Raw genomic sequence first — 23,374 nt, forward strand, 5'->3', positions numbered from 1 at the left:
AAACTGATGAGACAGACAGACCGATGGACATGAAGCAATTGCTTAACCCCACTTTTTACTTCATATGTGCGGGGTAATAATACATTGCATACAGGCAATTCCAGACTCTAGATAAATCACTGTGAAATTCTCTGAAGGTGAATTTAGGGTGTATTTTTTTTTATAACAGGAATAAATTAAGTCATTCTCAGATTTTTTATCTCAAGCTTAGTTTTACCAAGTAAGTGAATTTGAAAAGTTTATGAAATTTAATTTAACCAAGTGTCTGAATTACTCATACTATTGGGGGCTGATCCCAGTCTAGACATCTAAATTGGGGGGCACAGTGCCAATTTAGCAATTGTATTTATACTGAGTCTTGTAATTATTTTAAAGAACATACAGTATATCGTACTTGCAATTGCGATATATGTTTTCATAAAAGAAAATTCACCACCTCAGCATGCAAACCAAATTTGAAGTCCTCAGTCAGTTTTGCACAACTCAGGAAATAATTCCGAAAATAATTAGATAAAAGCGAAAATAATTTCTACCTACATGTAAGGACCTCTTCAGGACATATGTGGTAACACTGAATTGTCCTGGAATGTTATTTTAATACCAGATTTTGTATTTCAAACAAGGTTCTCACAAACCACCATATAATTTCCAGAAAACCATTCACCTTAATGCTGCCTTTGATTAATGAAGACCTCCCATTTTCACCTTAATTCCAAGCTGTTTTTTCATTATGTGGATTTTTATTATCGATGTAAGGAGCCATCAATTTAGTATGCATCCAATAAAACTACCTTTAGGGGCCATTTTTCCCCGCAGAGTGGGGTTTGTCCTTTTTTGGGCACCGTGGTCCCCTTTTTGAAGTAATGTTTTGCCCTTCCTGCCACCAACCCTGTTGGTCGCCTTTTGCGACACACAGGGAATTACCAGTGAACTGGTTCTCAATTTGCCAACCTCGGAAGGATGACAGGCTGAGTCAACCCCCCTGGTGTTAATTCAGTGATCGGGATTCGAACCGAGTATCCTAGGATCCCAAGCCGGAACCATAACCGCTAAACCAACACCAGGCTAGTATGCATCCAATATGTCAGTACATTTTACTACTCCCGCTTACTATTCCTCATCCTCTCCATGTCCCATACAGGCCATATAGGCTATGTACTGGCCTAAATGCCACCATGTGTGTGCATTATACATAACCTTTAATTAAGGCACACAAAAAGTAACCTGTTTGTCATCAGTACCCCACCAATACTTTTTTAAACATTAAGCAGAATATTTGAATAATATTTAAGCAACATGAATGATATTCTTTGCTGAGCATTTTGCTGCAAGCTCCACACTTGAAGACCACAAACATCCATTGCCTGCTTTGTCCTTCCTTTCTTGACAGCAGGCTTTCCACTGTCATCATCACACCCAGGAAAGTTGCTCAGATTAATCAAGCGCTTAACATTTCAAAATCGACTGGGCCAGATAGAATCCCTGCATTTGCTTTGAAGATGTGTTCACCTGAACTGTCTTCTGTTCTCTCAAAACTGTATTGCTTTTGCCTGTCATAGTCTGTTTCCACTTAGCTGCAAGCAGGCTTCTGTAATCCCTGTCTTTAAAGGCTCCAGTGAGAAATCTGATCCTTCTGACTATCGGCCTGTTACCCTTCTACCCATTTATCAGCAAGGTTTTTGAATCCTTCAAAAAAAAAAAACAACAACAATACTCATGACTCATCTGGAAACCAACAACCTCCTAACTAATGTCCAGTATGGCTTTCGACATCCAAGGTCTACTGGTGATGTTCTATACCGAACCACTGAACATGTGAATAGGGCTTTGGAGATTTGTGGAGAATCCAGGGTTGTTGCTCTCGACACCTCAAATCATCCATAAGCTAAAATTATATGGCATTTCTGGAAAATTGCTTGGTACAATCACCGACTTCCTTGCAAATCGTCAAATCTCTGTGGTGCATGAGGGACAGCCATCCCCTGCCCATAATATGAATGCTGGTGTTCCTATCTTGTTATATATCAATAATATGCCTGATTGTATTCTTTCTCAATTAAGCATTTATGCAGATGACAACACTGTATACCACCTACCCAGGAACCTTGTCTTCTCCTACCGTGACCATGTGAGCACCAGTCTCAATCAGAACCTAGAGAGTGTGATGAACTGGGGAAAAGACTGACTTGTTACTTTCAACCAAAAAGATCACCTTGTTTTCCGACCTTGTCGATGGATTATTCACTTTTGCAGGAACTCCCTGTTATCCAGCTGTTTGGATTGGATATCAGCTCAAACCTCAGCTGGGAAAAGTACATTTCTGATATAGCTAAAAGAGCCTTCCAGCACCTTGGCTGCTTATTTCGTGCTTGGTGGTTCCTTTCTCAAGCTGCTATGCTCCATCTATACAAGTAGTCAGGTTCACTATGTTAACAAATATAATTTCGTTCAAAATTTTGGGAGATTAGCAAACCTATACATTTTTGGAATCATCAGAGCATGGAGAATCCGAAAATCAATGTTAGCATTGTTGGCAGAAATCTGCCACTCTGTTGCTTACTTGAGCCTTTTCTACAGATATTACCATGGAATGTGCTCTGAGGGTCTATCACAGGTTGCTCCACCTGAGCATACTTTCAGTTGCTCTACACATTTGGCAGTTTCTTCCCAGCCATACACTATCCGTCCCAAGGAGTAAGACTATGAAGAATTCTTTTAGCTTTTTTTCCCCCGCACAACATTACTCTGGAACAGTTTACCTACATTCTGCTTGCCCCACTCTATCCCAACCTACCTCAATTCAAGAGGAATGTCAATAGATTCCTCCTTTCTGTCTAATATCTATACTTTCCTTTGTGTATCCCCCACCTCGAGTGGCCTTAAATACGTTGTGGTGGGTGATATCTCATAAATAAATAAAAAAACATGAAGATTTATAGTGGCGGTGACAACACATTTTTAACGTTTATCCAATGGTTGTGTAAAAAGTAAACTTATTAATCACTGACTTACCACTTTCAGCCCAGACGGGCATATAATAATCCTGTTGAGCATCCAGCATTAACTTTAAGCCATTCCCTGTGCCACCTTTCATGGTCGTCCGCAGCGGTTTGTCAGACTTGCGCAAGTTGAATGAGAAGCATTTTCCATATCGGGTGAACACCTGCACAACAATATATTTCAGTGAGAAAGCTAAAGCACCCACTTGTGGACAGTAAATATTCCATGCTACCATGAAACTAAAGGGAGTACGATTTATCAGTGGAAGCCCCACGTCCACAGTGGCACATATGAGTGAGACAGCATGGTTGGCAGCAACAGCCAGAGGTTATGAGAACTGACAATACAGACTATTGTTGTCATTAGTCTTTCTATGGACATTCTCTCATTGCGAATTGTATTCCGTTTTTTAAATAATTAGAAATTTATTCATTGTAAAATGCTGGTTTTATAATGTAACCACAATTGATGAAAATGTAAGAATTTGAAAATGAAAAAAATAAAAAAGAATAAAAAAGTAGAATAGAAAACCACAGGAAAAACTAGAACGCCACTCAGTAGAGCGCATACTCCCACCGTGGGTTTAGTTGGAATAATACGTTTTGTTTAACATCCCCTCTCCCCAAAACAATAAATGAAAAAGAAAGTAGGCCCTAACTGTCAGAGAATTTATTTTGATATATCTCGGAATTAGAGGAGAAAAACATCATTTAAGAATAAGAATAAAAGCTTTAATGCAGTAAAACAGAAAAAAATCTTTCCCAATCTTTCCCAAAAAAAATTCCAAACAAAATTCCTGGATCCGGAATAATATCCTGAGCTTCACCAAAAACAAATCAATTCTTCCTTATCCCAAGGGCAATCTGACTATCGATTTTCGACACCAACACCAATCGACACCAACTTTCATCCAAATCCGATCAGAACTTTTCCAGATATCTTGTTCACAAACACACGAACACACACACACACACACGGACGGACACGATCGAATGCATTACTCCCTGGCGGGAGGAACTAGAACGCCACTCAGTAGAGCGCATACTCCCGCCGTGGGTCAAGTTGGAATAGTACGATTTCACAAAAGTTTGAGGGAGTAGTTCAGTGACAACACAAGACAAGACAACACAAGACAGACACTGCACATATATATATATTTAGAATATATAGAACATAATGTTTAAAAAAAAAACAAGGCAATTTCACTTACATTTTCGGATTCAGCGTTCAATTCCATATAGGTGAGTGTATTTTGAGGCATGTGTGACTTCAAATAAAATTGTAAGCCAGAAAAAACGTTCGTTTCATTCCTTAGGGATACAACATGTAAAAGGGGCCCAAACAACAAAACTCGCTCATTTTAAGTCGTACAAGCTAATGCGACCACTCATTCTTCTGGGAAGAATCCCGTGCACATGCTTGTCACACTTATAACTCACCTAAGTCTTTATAAGTTCATCAAATACTGGCACCGCGATTGACATTTGCTGAGGTAAATGTTGATATCTCTTCTGAGGTAAAAAAATTATTTTTTTTAAACAGTTTTAAAGCATTATACGTATCAAACGATACATTTTATGAAACGGGGAAACCTAAAACACACTTTGGTGGTTTTAAAATGACAGAATATGTCTTTATTAGAAAAAAAATAAGAACCTTGAAGACGACGCTGCTAAAGAAATACACCGCTCTAACGCATAACCACGAATTTAAACTACATTTACAACAAATATGAAAACTATTTTCGTATCACAATGTTAAATATAGAATATATAGAAGATAATGTTAAAAAAAAAATGAGCCCTATCTTCCAATGGTAAACAATCCTTCAAAAAATTCCTGGATCCGGAATAATATCCTGAGCTTCACCAAAAACTAATCAATTCTTCCTTATCCCAAGGGCAATCATCCCACCAACTTTCATCCAAATCCGTTCAGAACTTTTCCAGATATCTTGTTCACAAACACACGAACACACACACACACACACACACACACACACACACACACACGAATGCATTACTCCCTGGCGGGAGTAACAATATATGCAGAACAATATATATATATATATATATATATTTATTTTTTGGATACAAGATCGAGGATCGTGTAAGAGCTAGCACATTGAACACACAATAGCACATAAAACACAAAAAAACATAAACGGACACATAAAACAAGAAAGGGAGGGGAAGACAAGATGGGGAGAGAGAGAGGGAAGCACACAAGCACAACAGGAGAGAACAGGGAACTCGGGAGATCTGTGGGAGGGAGAGGGCTGGGGGGGGGGCAGGAGGGGGAGGGGTGAGGGAAGGACTGATGAAAGTTCTTATGAAATCATTTCATTCCATAATTAAAGGTTTCTCAACAAGTACATTCAAGAAATCTAGTTTTTTTTTTTTCTTCTGAGAATCTCAATGCTGGAGAATGAATGCATTTGAAGAATACGCAGGAGAATGAATGCATGTGAATCAACGCAGGAGAATGAATGCAGGGAATGAATGCAGGGAATGAATGCACCCTTGTCCATTCCTGAGAAAAAAAATGAAACCACAGAATTTCCCAGTAACTTCTCTATAATCAGTCATGCATTGTAATTGTGGTTCCAAGATGTGTTGTGAAAAGCATATGATGTGTTATATTATAACCAATGATGGATTTTTTTCACAAAATCAGAACGAACATTTATAACAAAAGAAGATCTCAGAGCAAAACTTACACAACTTCCACTGAGTGCGAGAAAAGATAAATTCAGCCCAAAATGGTTTGGATATAATGAAGGAATGGAGGAGAAATGATGGGTGAAAAGAATATAACAAAGCAGGATGATCAATAGAAGGTGAAGACCAAGAAATAGGTGGAATCTAATCGTGGAGAAGGACCTAATGAAAGCTGTAATTACTATAGAGGAGGCAGACCAATTTGTTAGCATTCATTGCTAGGAAAGTTGAAGAACCCACAGACAAATTGTTAGGAATGTTGAAGAGTATTTTGCAAAGAGTAGGCGATTGTAATCGGCTGACTAAACAAATTACAAATTTCTGCCCTAACCTCCAGGGAGTGCAGCATCGATGGGCATTGCATCAGGGACACAGCTGTGCTTCCAGCAATGATGCAACCAGCAGCCACGTGTTGCACACAAATGAATGAATGACCAGGGCTAGTGAATATAAGAAGCCCTGGAAGTGGGTGGAGTTTCATTATATTACAAATATCTTGCCTTTCTTTAAAGAAAAGCTATATATGAGAAGCATCCTAAAGTACAACACAACATGACCTATCTCGTCATTACATATCTAATTTTAGCTGCAGGATTTCCCATGATATGTGCATATTCAATGAAGATTTTGAATCTAAAAAAAGAGAAAGGCCAGGACAATAACATAAAGTCAAAAAGGGGGAAAAACAACTATAGGGATGCAGTTATTATATATACTAGGGCATGCCCGTACTATATCTATATCTAAAATTATATCCCCCCCTCTATTTACATGAATGGTTTGGTCCATTCGCAACGACCACAGAACACCCCCCCCCCCCCCCCCCCCTCTATTTACATGCAATGGTTTGGTCCAAAGCGAACGGTTTGGTCCATTCGATGTGATTCGATGATTCGATGTGAATGGTTTGGTCCATTCGCAACGACCACAGAACCCCCCCCCCTCTATTTACATGAATGGTTTGGTCCATTCGCAAAGCCAAAGCGAACGACCACAGAACCCCCCCCCCCCCCCTCTATTTACATGAATGGTTTGGTCCATTCGCAAAGCCAAAGCGAACGACCACAGAACCCCCCCCCCCCTCTATTTACATGAATGGTTTGGTCCATTCGCAACGGCAAAGCGAACGGCGAACGGCTAAATCGCCATAGCTCGGTAAGTACTTGTCCGATTAATTTCAAACCTTGAAAAGGCACATCCTCGGGTCCCCAGCAATATACCTGGCAAGTTTCAAGTATATCGGACCGGTAGTTGTCGAGAAACAGCGGTCACAGACAAACGTACAGACGTACAGACGTACAAACGTACAAACGTACAGAGATTACTGGAATTATAGATAGATTGTTACGTTTGTAGAGATAGGCAGTGATTACCTTAGAAGCAGGTATAATGTATAGATTAGTGTGGTCCGATTGTCGTGAAGAAGAAGAACCATATCATGTAATAAGTAGGGACTTTGTATTAGACCGGACTGTCGGGTTAAGTTTGTATCTTTGTCCCCATTACGAGGAGTGGGGTATGCTAATTACCTCAGGGATTATGGGTAATTATCCCTTGTAGGTCGTTACCTCTAATTTATTCCTTTGTTCCTTTTGACAATACACTACACATAGGGCTAGAATCGCGCATTTAAATACCCTAATTAAAAACTTACCGGAAACCAGGACAATGAGCGCTGCCACTAATTATCCCGACTTTGGAAGCACAAAGGACGAAAGATCCATGAGGCCACGCCCGAAAAGGCAGTGATTGGGCGGGAGTTGATTGACAGGGAGTGGTAAGAAGATACGCTGATTGGTGAAGCAGGACAGATGACGTCAGAGCGGCATGGACAAAATAGTTGGAGCGGCGGACATTTGGTCTTCTCAGTTTGGATGCAATTGTGAGCGGATGTCCCTCTTGCTTCTTGTTCTGGAATCTGATGTGAACGGTTGAGACCCGATATTTTCCCTGCTTCTCTCGCTCGCCACGCTCTTTGTTCTCGACACACTGAATGGTCGGAGTACATTGCGCAAGTGGGATTCGTTGGATTTCTTCACGATCGCGTGAACATTTTTATAGTGCTCTTTACGAGGGACATTGAGCTTACACCAATCACGAGGAGGAAGAGGCATTGGCCAGGAACGTCGGGGCGTTTTTATGCAGAGTTCGTGAGGACAGGCGCAACTGGAGGAGCGAGCTGCATGCCTGCCGTTCTCATTGCGCGAAAGGCCTACTTCATGGCAATGAGCGCGGCCTAGTGAATGAGGGCGGACTGAGGCCTACTTCCCGCCAATTCAGGGACCGCGTCCGGGTTGCCGTGCAGGGATGGGGGCCTAAGACGGATATTGACGAGGTGCCAGGACTGCTAGAGTTAAGTGCCAACCACACGCAATTATTTTATCCAACATTTATTTTATCCTTCATCTGTGTTTGTGTCTGTCTGTGGGGGATGTCCCATTTCGGAACATTTATTATTACCTTCGCAAAAGCGGAAGGTTATGTTTTGATCGCTGTGTATTTATTTGTATGTCTGTGTGTGTGTGTGTATGTTATTCGCATAACTCAAAAAGTATTCAACCGAATTGCATGAAATTTGGTGGGATGATTGGTTATTATACGGGACACATTTGATTAGATTTTGGGAGCAATCGGGTCAAAGGTCAAGGTCACGAAAAGGTCAAAATCGTATTTTTACCATAGCTGCGGCGAAGGTATGCGCTCTACCGAGTGCCCGTTCTAGTTGTGCATTTTTTCTGTCACCGGCATTCCAAAAATAAACCAGTTTATTTTTGTACATTTTAAAAACCGTGTTGTTTGAGTTAATTTATACAGGTTGAAGATGTCGGGTGGAGGCCGTTCAGGTAAGTGCTCTTCAGCATCCTTCTCCTCCTCCGCCCTCCCCCCACCCCTCCCCCGTGTGTATAAACTCCACCACATTTTGAACCGAATGCCTCGAAGTAAAGCTCGTTTGTCTATCTGTGGTACCCTGAGGTATTCACCAAGGGTAGTCACACGACAATATATATATATATATATATATATATATATATATATATATATATATATATATATATATGTATATGTATATATATATATATATATATATATATATATATATATGTATATGTATATATATATATATATATATATATATATATATATATGTATATGTATATATATATATATATATATATATATATATATATGTATATGTATATATATATATATATATATATATATATATATATATATATATGTGTATATGTATATATATATATATATATATATATATATATATATATATATATATGTGTATATATATATATATATATATATATATATATATATATATATATATATATATATATGTCAACATACTGAGCATATTATATTTATAGCCAGCCCATGACCTAGTCCCATTTGTGTTTAATAGGACGACTGTAATTATTTAGCTGTAAAATATACTTTGATAGTTAATTTAAGTGCATATGCAATTGTAAATATATTTTTTATTAATAAAGAAATGATATTAACAATTAATATTGATTCTTTTTTTTGTAATCACAGTCTCCAGCCCCCTCGCCAGTTTTCAACCAGCCAGAGCTAAAACAGAAATGGATAAAAAAAAGCATTAACAATGCAGAGACACATTTGGTTATATACATTACATTAGATCTGGGAACAGTAAAGACTCACTCACTTACCGACTAACACTCAGTACAGTTGCAATAGTTTTTACTGTACCTTTGGAAATGTGCGAGGTCAATAAGTCACTGAAAAAAATTCCACAATCATCTTTGAAGGTATAATAACCTATTGATAGCAGTATGTAGTTCATGGATAACTTGAACATAATGCACGTTTGAGGTATAAAAAAAAAAAAAAATCAATTCATGGTTAAATTTGATGATTAAAATGTTATGATAGTTTTGACAACTTTGTCGAACTGTACCGAAGGCCAGTAGGACGCACTATTCAAACCCGTTCGACTTGCGCGATGCATTAAACTATGTGCAGGTTGCGGAAAAAACAGTCAAGAACAGCCATGGATAACTTTGAAAAGATTTGCATTCAAGGTACAAAATCAACTTGGGGTTAATTATAAGTAAAAATGTTTCGCTCACATTAAACAACTTTGTCTGTGAGGAGCACAACATTAGGAAGTTGGTAGACTTCTCAGGAGGTAGGGATGTCTTGGACACTCCATAGGTTTAATACAACACAAATCCTCAAAAATATATACCTAGAGATGAATTTATAAACCTTCAAAGTATCTATAGCACATAATTCTATCAGACAGCCTAACTCAAAATTGGTTTCAGGTTAGCGCGCGCACACACACACACACACACACACACACACACACACACACACACACACACACACACACACACACACACACACACACACACACACACACACACACCACTAATTGTATATGTGCTTGTCAATAAAATAATAGTTTGTGCTTTACAAAAAATGTGGAACAAATAGAAATTGAGAATGTAATTACACTTTTTCAGTCTGACGTAATATCACAAACATGGCTTTCCAATCTCATGTGCTGCTTTGTATTACAATACCAGTAACAAAAAGTTTGTCTCTTTCAGCATTGAATTGCCAAGGCCTTGATTCGAGTGGACTTAATAACCCATGCATGCCTTTAAGGCGGCAAAATAAATTGTTTTTCAGAAGATGGGAATTCTTATACTTAAATATTTAACACTCAAGAGACTTTTCCAATAAAGTATTATTTTGCCTGGATTTATGTTTGTATACAAGATCGAGGCTCGTGTAAGAGCTAACAGCAATCACAAAAAAAAAACGAACACACAAAACATACAATAAAGGGAGCGGGAGACAAGATGGGGAGAGAGGGAAGCATGCAAGTACAACAGAAGACAATAGGGACATCGGGAGATCTGTGGGAGGGAGAAGGCTTGGGGGGAGGAGGCATGGGAAGCGGGTGAGGGAGGGTGGGACAGGTATAAAACACATGGACTCTGCTAGAACTTCCAGGAATGAAGTCGCTATTTCAAAAAAAGTGGATCTGGGGTGAATTAATGGGGGTAGAAGAGATCAAGGTTTTGGATGGGGGGAGATAAGAGATGGTGGTGAACAGCTGTTTTAAAAACCTGGAGGGTGGAGTGGTATTGAAGAGGGAGTGGGAGTTTGTTCCAGAGGTGGGAGAAAAGAGGAATGAAGGAGTGAAGGTGAGCAGAGAGTCTTGATTTCGGCAGTTTAACCATAAGAGGGTTACTGGCAGATCTTGTGCGACCTGTAGGAATATTTGGGGGACAGAGCACAGAGAGAGCTGGGGGAACAAGGCCGGATAGGAGTCGGTAAAAGACAGAAAGACCACCAACCTGCCTGCGGTGAGTGAGTGAAAGGTCCTCGTAGAGCATTAATGAGCCTTTTGGGATGGTAAAATTGTAAAATAAAGTCATTTTTTTATTTTGGTAAAGATGCACAGGAAATACAAAACAAATGTAAATTACCAAAACAAACGGCAAATTAAAAAAAAAATTACACTTCACGCCAACTCGCAACTTTCAAAACCCAGGATCAACCAAATGGGGAGAGGGGAGTACAACTTAGAATGTTCATCTGTACATGTGCCACAGTTCCAGTGGTTTACTGCAGACAGGGGGAAATATTAGCCACCGTACAAAATATATTTGCCCCAATATCCCCACACCATCCCCCAAGGCTGCTCCTGGTCCTCCTGGAGGATGTTTCTAGTTGATAAAATTACCCATTAATATATCTGCCCCAAACTCGAAGTTGTTTTGGGGTTATGGGCCCTTAAAAATATGATGCCATACACATTTTCCACTCATAAATCACGTTTATTTGGGGGTAATTTGGGGAGGTTTATAATTTGCAACTCGATTATCGTAGGCTGAAAATTTATGCCTGAGCAACTTTGACCCAAACGTTCTGAACCTAACTGAATTACAAAATGTTTTTTTGCTGCGAATGAAGGTCTTGTAGCTTGTCAAAAGTTCAGATTAGCCCAGGAAAGACCTTGCACAACGAAGGATGCCCAGTTGATTTGGAAGTCATCTTGGAAATATGGTCTGTCCAAGAATGATCATCGTTAATATTGAGGCCCAAAAGTTTTAGTGACAACTTATTTGAGAGGATTGTTGAGAAAGTAGATGGGAGGGTTTTTCAGACGGTCTTTTCGGAGAGACATAGCGAGTGTGTGGGATTTGTCGGGAAGATTTTGGAGCAGCTCCTGATTCTATCAAGGTCTGAAAAGAGGGTGCAAGCTACTGCCAACATGACTGCAGTATGATAAATGATACGGCAGAGGGTGGAATCATCAGAAAAGAGATAGGCATAATTTTACAAAACAATCAGAAAGATCATTGATGAAGATGAGGAACAAGACTGGATCCAAGACACTGCCTTGGAGTACTCCAGCTTTTGACAAGGAGAGGAGATGAAAAGATGCCGTTAAGAACTACACACTGACGACTGGAGTAGAGGAAATGAGTGAGCCGGCCATGAATGGTGGTGGCCTTGGATACCGTAAGCAGAGAGTTGGGATCAAGGTGGGGTGTTAGACTGTGTCAAATGCTCAAGATAGCTCAAGTCCAGAGAGATGGTACTGTCTCATATTTGAGCTTGAGGGCTTCCATTCATTTTTGGGAGAGTAGAAGCAGCATGTCCAAGGTAGAGTGGAATGGTCGGAATCTGAATAGATGATCTGAGATAAGGATATTGGAGAAAAGGAATGATTTTATGTCAACTGTGATAATGGATTCGATGACCTTGCTGATGAATGGAAGTAAGCTAATTGGTAGGGGATCCACTTTTGCAGCTTTTATTTAATGCAGTGATATTAACAGATGGAAGATGGCCACGGGTAAATGACAGAGTGAAAAGGACAGAGGGAGAAAGTGCAAGAGCAGCGAGCAGGCTTTTAGGACACGTGAGCTCATGCCGTCCGGTCCAGTTGCAGAATCAGAGTCGAGGGTTGTCAGAAACTTCACATTCTCAGGTGCAAAAGACAGAGTCTAGGAGCAGATAAGTGTGAGTGTGGGCATTCGGACTTCTCACGGACTATTTTTTTGATGAAGGCTCCAGTGACGGACTATGTAGTCCTCATAGAGGCCAGAAGACATTGAGGCCAACACCTCATGAGTGGTGTTGGCCGTGGTGCCATTTGAGGAAAGGGAAGGGATGGAGGGGGAGCATGCACCAGAGACAGGCTTAACAAGGCCACACAAGCTTTTAGAGGAGAGAAACAAGTCTTGAAAGTTCAATCTTGAGGTTAGACAGAAGTTGTTTTCTGACCCTCCTGAGTGGATGCACACTTGTTGCCGAGTTTATGGAATGATTTTGAGGTTGCCTTCAGTCAGATTTACCTTCCCGAAAATCCTAATTGTTTCAAAGCAATTGCTTTAGCACAGTATTCAGTGGACCATGGGCTGGAGGATGGGTAATTCCAAAGGATAAATAATTCTAAAGCGTTCTAAAGGGTAATTCTAAAGGGTAAACAATTCTATGGAGTTCTAAAGGGTAAATCTAAAGGGTAAATAATTATAAACGGTTCAAAACGGTAAATAATTATATGGAGTTATCTATAGAATAATAGCGTAAGGACTCGACTTTGTTATCCCTTTTACGCCGCACCCAGTGACCCGATGCCCACGGCACTAATGGATTTACGATCTACGAACCGCGCTCTTTGTTTATCACGTACAGCCATACTCGAAAAAATCTGAATTAGCTGACGTTTGGGCCCAAAAGCATCCGATTAACTGCCGATACGACGCCATCTTATTGGCGTCTGCTGGGTGAAGGCGAAGCAAGCCGTCCGCTGATTGGACAGTTGAAGGCGACAGCAAGCCGTCCACTGAGTGGACAATCCTGAGCATGCATTTGTGCCGGTGTCGTCGATCGCGGTGTACGCTAACCTAATCAGGTGGGTTTACCATAATTTCTTCCAACCGCGCTCTTTGTTTATCACGTACAGCCATACTCGAAAAATCTGAATTAGTCGACTTTGGGGCCCAAAAGCATCCGATTAACTGCCGATACGATGCCATCGTATTGGCGTCTGCTGGGTGAAGGCGAAGCAAGCCGTCCACTGATTGGACAGGTGAAGGCGAAAGCAAGCCGTCCACTGAGTGGACAATCCAGAGCATGCATTTATTTGTGCCAGTGTCGTCGATCGCGGTGTACGCTAACCTCATCAGGTGGGTTTACCATAATTTCTTCCAACCGCGCTCTTTGTTTATCACGTACAGCCATACGGGCTAATTCCAGTCGATTTACTAATCCGTTCATTTTTTAAAAGTCTATGGTTCTACTGCTGTTCCTTTCCATTGACACATACCACTGCACCAGTGTGGCCAGAGTGGTGCTATGCCGATTCCTATTACGAATCCATTCATTTTTCAAAAGTATATCGTAGCGTTGTCATTTAAGTAGATTGCAATAAATACGTTGTTCATATACGCACTCTTCATTCTCATCTTTCTTCCTAACTCTTACTCGGACAAGCAAATCCCCTATGCCATCCATAATGGTACACTCTATCCATACACCACATCCTCCCTTCCATGGATGTTCCACGGGTTTCGGCTAGTAAAGAGCAATTCTAAAGGGTAAGTAATTCCAAACGGTTCTAAAGGGTAATTCTAAATGGTAAATAAATTTAAAGGGTAATTTTTCTAGAGGGTTCTAAAGGGTAATTCCAAAGTGTAATTCTAAAGGGTAATTCTAAAGGGTAATTCTAAAGGGTAATTCTAAACGTTAAATAATTATATGGAGGTATAAAGGGTAATTATAAAGGGTAAATAATTCTAAAGGGTTCTAAAGCGTAATTCTAAAGGGTAAATAATTCTAAAGGGTTCCAAAGAGTAATTCTAAAGGGTTCTAAAGAGTAATTCTAAACGGTAAATAATTATAAAGGGTTCTAAAGAGTAATTCTAAAGGGTGAATAATTCTAATAAGTTCTCAAGAGTAATTCTAAAGGGTAAATAATTATAAAGAGTTCTAAAGAGTAATTCTAAAGGGTGAATAATTCTAAAGAGTTCTAAAGAGTAATTCTAAAGGGTAAATAATTCTAAAGAGTTCTAAAGAGTAATTCTAAATGGTAAATTATTTTAAAGGGTTCTAAAGGGTAATTTTTCTCGAGGGTTCTAAACGGTAATTCTAAAGGGTAAGTCAAAACGGTAAATAATTATATGGAGTTCTAAAGGGTAATTTTAAAGGGTAAATAATTTTAAAGAGTTCTAAAGAGCAATTCTAAAGGGAAAGTAATTCCAAACGGTTCTAAAGGGTAATTCTAAATGGTAAATAATTTTAAAGGGTTCTGAAGGGTAATTTTTCTAGAGGGTTCTAAAGGGTAATTCTAAAGGGTAATTCTAAAGGGTAATTCTAAACGGTAAATAATTATATGGAGGTATAAAGGGTAATTCTAAAGGGTAAATAATTCTAAAGGGTAATTCTAAACGGTAAATAATTATATGGAGTTCTAAAGAGTAATTCTAAAGGGTAAAGAATTCTAAACGGTTCTGAAGAGTAATTCTAAACGGTAAATAATTATATGGAGTTCTAAAGAGTAATTCTAAAGGGTAAATAAATATTCTAAAGGGTTGGAAAAGGGTATTTCTAAAGGGTAATTCAAAATGGTAAATAATTATATGGGGTTCTAAATAGTAATTCTGAAGGGAAAATAATTCTAAACGGTTCTATAGGGTAATTCTAAAGGGTAATTCTACATGGTAAATAATTCTAAATGGTTCTAAAGAGTAATTCTAAACGGTAAATAACTTTAAAGGGTTCTAAAGGGTAATGCTAAAGGGCAAATAATTCTAAAGAGTTCTAAAGGGTAATTTTTCTAGGGGGTTCGAAAGGGTAATTGTAAGGCTTTCTAAAGGGTAAATTCTAAAGTTATTTTGGGTACATTATAAAGGGTCATTCAAAAGGTAAAATAAAGAAATTGTGGGCGGAGTTAGGTGAACTCTCCAACCAATGTGTGGAACTCACGCACGGACGCGCACGCAGCTCCTTTTATATCGACTTAATTCCCAAACATTTATTTATAGCTTTTTATGTTGCGTGGAAAGAAGATGACCATTTCTATAACCATTCCATGCCACAATCAATAAGCAGATTTCAACTTAGATGGAGATGTTTAGCATGATTAGCAACAGACTGCGGGCATTTAATGGTACATTTAAATACTGCATTGATTAAGTAATCGATTTCAACACCGTTTTAGCACGAAGGTAATAAAATATTGATATGATTTAACATCACCACATGACAGGCAGATGGAAATTGTCAATCAATTACATGCACTAACCTTTCGTCCTTTTTTATGAATTATTTAATAAACATCAACACGCTAACTATTCAGGACCTTAATTTCCTTCTCAAAAATACAAACAGCAGCTTTCGCTGATGGTTCTAATCATGAAATTCAAATAAGTACTGGATATAATTCAGAAGTAAAAGTCATTTCAATATTCCTCTGGTATGCTGGGGTGATCAAGAAGACTTTCATACTTGATATTATTATCATACTTGATACGGTCTCCATAGATCGCTTAATACCAGCTTTTCTTGAAGCAGCACCAGAGCAGACCTCCTGACCAGCGGGTCGATGCCTACTGCAATGGCACCTTTTTTTCTTTTTGAAATACGTGGGCTGAGGCCCATAATAGAGCTGACACACACACACACACACACACACACACACACACACACACACACACACACACACACACACACACACACACACACACACACACGGATGACACATGGACGAGACAACCGAGGGGATTATAAAGGGTAATTATAAAATGTAAATACTTCTAAATAGTTCTAAATAATGGGTCTTTTGGGTCTTTAAGGTCCTCTGGGTCCTCCAGGTCTTTTGGGTCTTTGGGATATTTAAGGGTATTTGGGGTACTCTGGGTCTTTGGGGTTTTTAGGGTATTTTGGATCTTTGGGATCCTTCGGGTCCATGCAAAGTTTGATTGCGTTGGTTCCTGCAGGGTCTGAATGCATAAATGAACAAACACACAGACACACACAGACACACACACACACACACACACACACACACACACACACACACACACACAGACACACACACACACACACACACACACACCTATTACAAAAGCCTCACTCATCCCTTCTTGAACAGCCGAGGCCAATTGGTGGGGTGTTAGAAACGGTACAACTTTACTGTACAATTATTATTAGTTGTATGCGAGTAAAGTCCGAAAACATTTACCAATCAAAGTAAAATGTACGTTACTGTAAAACAAAAATGAAATGCCATTCTAGACTTACAGCAGCGCTGTCCACCTAGTTATAATTCCATTTTTCTTATTTTAAAGCCCACAGCATTCAGAAAGTATTCAGACCCCTTCACTTTTTTCACATTTTGTTATGTTGCAGCCTTATGCTGAAATCGTTTAAATTCATTTTTTCCCTCATCAATCTACACTCAATACCCCATAATGACAAAGAGAAAACAGGATTTTAGAAAGTTTTGCAAATTTAATAAAAATAAACAACTGAAATATCACATTGACAAAAGTATTCAGACCCTTTGCTATGACACTTTAAATTTAGCTCCGGTGCCTCCCATTTCTCTTGATCATCTTTGAGATGTTTCTACACCTTGATTGGAGTCCACCTGTTGTAAATTCAATTGATTGGACATGATTTGGAAAGGCACACACCTGTCTATATAAGGTCTCACAGCTGACAATGCATATCAGAGCAAAAACCAAGCCATGAGGTCGAAGGAGCTGCCTGCAGAGCTCAGAGACAGGATTGTGTCGAGGCACAGATCTGGGGAAGCCGACAAAAAAAATCTGCTGCATTGAAGGTTCCCAAGAGCACAGTGGCCTCCATAATTCTTAAATGGAAGAAGTTTGGAACAACCAGGACTCTTCTTGGAGCTGGCCGCCCGGCCAAACTGAGCAATCGGGGGAGAAGGGCCAGGGGTAAGAGAGGTGACCAAGAACCCGATGGTCACTCTGGCTGAGCTCCAGAGATCCTGTGTGGAGATGGGGGAAACTTCCAGAAGGACAACCATCACTGCAACATTCCACCGATCTGGGCTTTATGGCAGAGTGGCCAGACCGAAGCCTCTCCTCAGTGAAAGACACATGAAAGCCCACCTGGAGATTGCAAAAAAGGACTCCATTAAGTCATCTCATCTCATCTCGATTCTTGAAGAGATGAACTTATAAAATAGGTCGTGATGTCCAGATGTCTATGTGTGTCCATCCGTCCGTTAACTTTTTGCTATTTTTGCTACTCCTCCCTCATCACCTGGCTGATTGTTCTAAAGGTTGACACATAAATACAAGACCATAGCCTGCACAATCGCTTGGGCTTCGATTTTTCGATTTCGGATCATGAGGGCACCTAGAGTGGGGTGGAGGGGTTACCACACTTCGGATCCCTACTCGTCTCTTATTTACCAAGCATTTGCTCTGAAACCTGATACAGCCCTTCTACTTGATGGCCCGCACAATCGCTCAGGCTTCGATTTCGGATCATGGAGGCTCCCGGGGAATGGGATGGATGGAGTTGCTTATTCCTGAAAGTTTGGATCCCTACTCGTCCCTTATTTACCAAGCATTTGCTCTGAAACCCAACACAGCCCTTCTACTCGATGGCCCGCCAGATTGCTCAGTCTTACATCTTCCGATTTCATATTTTTCGAATTTGGATCATAAGGGCTTCTGCGGTAGGGGTGGGGGTTATCCCCCAAACTTCAGATCCCTACTTGCCTCTTATTTACCAACCGATTGTTTGGAAAACCCAATACAGCCCTCCTACTCAATGGGCCGCACAATCACTCAGGCTTCAATTTTTCGATTTCGTATCAGGGTGCCTCCCATGGGATCAGGGGCGGGTTGTTCCCAGCCCAACCCCCTCCACCCCTCTCCAAAAAAAACAAAACAGCAGTGGTCTGAATTACAACTTCAAGAGATGACCATCAGCCCATTTGGGGCTATTTTCGAATAGTATCAAAGGCTCTAGAGAGGGCCAGAGATTGCCCGAATGAAATTTACACAAAGAGGGGTCAAGTTAATCATAATTAGTACTTGATGATTGTTTTGATCCTATCGAGATATTTTTCAGGTGATAAATCATGACCCATGCAGGAAACTTATAATTTGGACAGGGTATTGTGCAAAAAACCTTCCTGTGGCAAAAAAACACCATTGAATCTTTAACCTCCACATTTCCTGGCTGGACAGCTTGTTTCTGGTATCTGAGTCCAGCCTGCCTCACCATGCAGTGACCTCTGCTTGAACTATACCAGGTGGTACATCTAATCTGCTTCGATTACACAGATAAATTGGACACAAGACGAGAGGGCTAAGGAGTGAGAACATTAAAAGGAAAAATTTCTGTGCTCTTCGCTATTGAAATATATTTTGCAAAGTAGAGAATGATAAATTGAATTCACTTAATTAAATTATAAGCCAAAATGTAATATTTTCTCAAATTGTTCTGAAAAATATAACCATTATCAGTCAAATAGTTCATTATCAGTTTGTTTTTTGTTTTTTTACAAAAATGTCACCAAACAAAATATTGGTGTGAATGCTTGTCATAATTTATTATTTATTTATCGTCTTCTGTAAAGCTTTCTCGAAAGTAGTGTTAATTGCTGACGGCAGTGCAGGCAAACGCTCTTCTTTCTTATGTGACAAATGCATGTGAAAATATACATCATTTTCATGTTTAATTCAAATTTAATTATTCATGCGAAATTAATAAAGCAGTCAGCAGATTTATAGTCTGACAGGCAAGTTGGCTAAACAATGAAATGATGATACGTCAATGCATATTCATTCATGAGAATATAAATGATCACGGCGTAGCCAATACGGCTGGCCTCAACTTCCTGACGAGAGCAAATCTAACAAATTCACATGAAAAAAGTAATTTCAGAAAAAAAAAATTGGCCTCAGAAAAAAAAAATTGGCCATCGATTCCTTTCTAAGCTTGAAGCTGTCATTAATTATATTTTGGCTGTGATTATTTCCCTATCAGCTAAGGCACAGGTTAAATGCACCTGCCAAGCGATAAAGGACAAATATGCCGGAGACAGTTGCATATCGAATATTGGCCTTCAGCGCAGATTATTTTTTACAGTTGTTATAATCCTTGTAGGCCTCATGTATAATCTAAAATTGTAAAATATTGTCTGCTGTCACATGATGGCAACTTTTACCAGTAACAGGAAAAGTTTGTTATCAAGACATTTGATAGCCACAGCGAGCCAATTTATATCATCAGGACATGTCATCAGATCATGTCATCATGTCATCATGTCATCATGGATCATGTCATCAGGACATGATGTCATCGAAAAAAAACTAAAAAAAACAAAAACATTAAGGTCCCTTTCTCCACTTCCAAAAAATCATCTTTTGTCAGGGTCAACACATTTTCAAAATCAGTGGAGACTAATGCACTGAAAACATTAACAACTAGAAATAGCAATCAAAAATTGCAGACCCTTGCCAGGACTTGTTTTGTGTGTGTTTTTTAATACACATTTTATCGACATACTCGCATTCTAATTGTAATACTTTAAAGAGGTACTTGGTTGAAGAAAGATAACGTGTAAAAATTGTGGTACATCCACTTTGGCACATTATGTGCGGACAAACAAAATAAATAAACTCGATGGTATTCATGGAATATTTACTCTGCGCAGTCAACTTAGTGCAAGCCAACTCTTCTGTTTTTCAATGTTTTTTTTTCTTCTATCCAATATGGCTGCCAGACCACGTGAGCAATGACATCATACATTTTTATTCTCCAATATAATTGTTGCTTAGATCATGCTCAATAAATTTCAAACTGATCAGACTAAGCGTTGCCCTGTCGAATTATGACATCATAATTATGGCACCAATGACGTCATCGTTAATAACACCTATTCCCCATATGGAGTTCTTTACAATGAGCCACGTTTCAAAAAAATTTCCATCGGGCAGTTTTGGAAATAGAGGTGCAACATTTTTCGGTTTTTCAAAGATGGCGCCTGTACCACGTAACCTATGACGTCATGATTATCATTTAAATATTCCACAGGAGGCACTCTTATGGTGAAAAATTGGTGTCTATTAGACCAACAGTTGCTGAGAAAAAAAATCATAATTATGCTGTAATTGTCCAATTATGACGTCATAACGAAGGCACCGATGACATCATCATGATTATAAATAAAAAAATTCTGTAGGTGGAGTCACTCCTATGGTAAAATGTTGTGTCAATCGGACCAACAGTTGCCGAGAAAATGAATTTTTAAAATGCAGACGGTATGCAATACGCCACACGTACGCACGCAACCGAATGAATGCTTGACCCTGATTTTCGCTTCGCGAGCGCAGGGTAATAAATAAACGAATAGCTTGACCCAAATGCAATGCTCTCTCCTCTGGCGAGGGTAAAAAATTATCCTGTGTTGTTTCAATCCAGATTGTGAGAATTAGGGAATCATTAATTGACACACTCCATTCGAGTTGTGTTGAAAAACAAGTCAATGGCTGGTGAAATCAATGCTTATAAACATTTTATTATTGTGCTTAGAAACGATGGCCACTTCGTGTTTTAAAGATGATAAATGACTGCAGAACAATTAGTTTTCACCAAAAGTCACTAGTATTATCAATGCTCATATAATGCTGCATTCCAGTCGTTAGATTTCTGGATCGGAGTTGCTCATTGGATTTTCCAGTTTGGGGTTGCTTCGGGATCTTCTGTTCAGAGTTGCTCCACATGTGAATCGAATCTGCAACTGTTCCTTCCACCTCAATCAAAGCTAAGTTTTCCGAACCAGATCCGTAGTATTTTTCTGTTAGATTTTCGTCCCTGTGTTGCTATTTGTGTTTTTGTCCAATTTTCATGTTAAATCGAACCTTATTATGCTACTAGACGACCCATGACCCGTTGGGTCAATGTTATTATATATAATTAAGGGGTTACCATGGTTACAGTGGGGGTCAAAGGTCAACCTATGGTGAAGATATATAATTTTCTCACACTTTCTAATAGAGAGGCAAAATGCCATATAAAACTAAATTTACTGGTTCTAATTGCTTTTATTTATCAATCCTCACATAGAAGAGCAGTTTTTAGTAATGAACAGTGAGGAGAAAACCCCTCAGCCAATGATGCTACCCCGCAGCCAATGATGTGACCCCTCAGCCAATGATGTGACCCCTCAGCCAATGATGATGATGATGATGCTACCCCTAGACGACCCATGACCCGTTGGGTCAATGTCAGTTTGAATAGATATGAGAATAGAACTAAAGCGAACGCTGGACATCATCAGGGAGATTATTTGGGCCAGCAAGCCATAAGGCTCACCTCTCCAGCGTTCTAAATCACTTACCTGTGACACGTGATTTCGGCCCTTATCTCCGATCACGTTGACGGAAATCACCACAGCATATCGTCAAGATCCCTCCAAAAGGCTCGTCTTTGTCACATACGTCACGCAACGTGCGATCCACAGCCTCGAAACTCTCTCTCCTGATCATAGGACACTCATCCCACACGATGGGTTTTGTACTTCGAAAGAGGTCTGCGATAGTGGAATTTTTATCGATGTTGCATACGCCATCTTCCCTCGGTGTCAGAGGGATTTGGAACCTTGAGTGCGCTGTTCTTCCACCAGGCATGAGGGTAGCAGCTATGCCAGATGAGGCCACCGCAGGGGGCAACGTCTCCACTCGCTCTCACTTTAGAGAGAATCAGGTTAATAAGAAACGTCTTCCCTGTGCCTCCAGGCGCATCAATGAAAATCATTGATGACTGATTCGTGCGGATGTTGCTATTCGCGTCCATAGACGTGAGGTCTGATTCGTTGTCCGCGTCCGTAGCGCCGTCGGAGGGTTGATACGACATTATTCCTGCAAATAGTATTGTGTTTGTGCTATCGTTTTGCCGATCATCAAATGACAAATAAATTACATTGTGAAAATTAAAGATTTCAAATAAACCTATTTAAAGTGTATGCGCATATAAGTAATAAAAAAAATCGAAGAAATATCTCTCGGTAATTTCCTGAAACATATTTTACTTCCGGGTAATAATGTTGAATGGAATAACGAAGATATATATTGTATGCCTGTTATTTTAGGCGGTGTATTTTCGTATATCAACGTGGCGCGATTTTAAAAATATATCTGCAATTTCCCGTGTGTGCGTGAATGTTCTCAATTATTTCTTTTACCGAGTCTAAAACCATCGATAAAAATGAAATCAGATGGCGACTTACATTGAAGATAAAGGCGTGAGACAGACTCAATGGCCTTGAAGATACAAGCCTTTCAGAATTCATTTCGTTCTATAAACGGAAACTTTCATCGGATTTTCTTCCCGTTTTTTTTCAACCGAGTCTAAAACTATGTTAGCGACTGTGAAAAACGAAATGATATATCGAATTTGATTTGAAATAAAACTGAGAGAGAGAGCAAGACACCACGGGCCTACAAAACGCCTCAAAGCTATGCGAGTTAATAAAATGGTGGATATTACTACTCTCTCAAAGGGGTAAGCCACGCCCCCGGACCGATCGAATGTTACATACAAACACGCAAGATTTCAATTTTATAATTATATAGATATAGATATAGATATAGATATTG

General features: G+C 39.5%; 1 protein-coding gene across 3 annotated transcripts in view; it reads right to left on the reverse strand.

The window, feature by feature from the left end:
• Positions 1-23,374, reverse strand: part of LOC137431604 (acid-sensing ion channel 1C) — a 203,968-nt gene that overhangs the window by 88,329 nt on the left and 92,265 nt on the right. For all 3 annotated transcript variants that reach the window (XM_078782084.1, XM_078782086.1, XM_078782085.1), the window contains one exon: positions 3,013-3,163. In XM_078782084.1, coding sequence (XP_078638210.1) covers positions 3,013-3,163 — 151 coding nt within the window. The remainder of the gene's footprint in view (positions 1-3,012; positions 3,164-23,374) is intronic.

Source organism: Myxine glutinosa, chromosome 7 (genome assembly GCF_964187855.1).
Source record: "Myxine glutinosa chromosome 7, kmMyxGlut1.1, whole genome shotgun sequence".
Taxonomy (NCBI): domain Eukaryota; kingdom Metazoa; phylum Chordata; class Myxini; order Myxiniformes; family Myxinidae; genus Myxine; species Myxine glutinosa.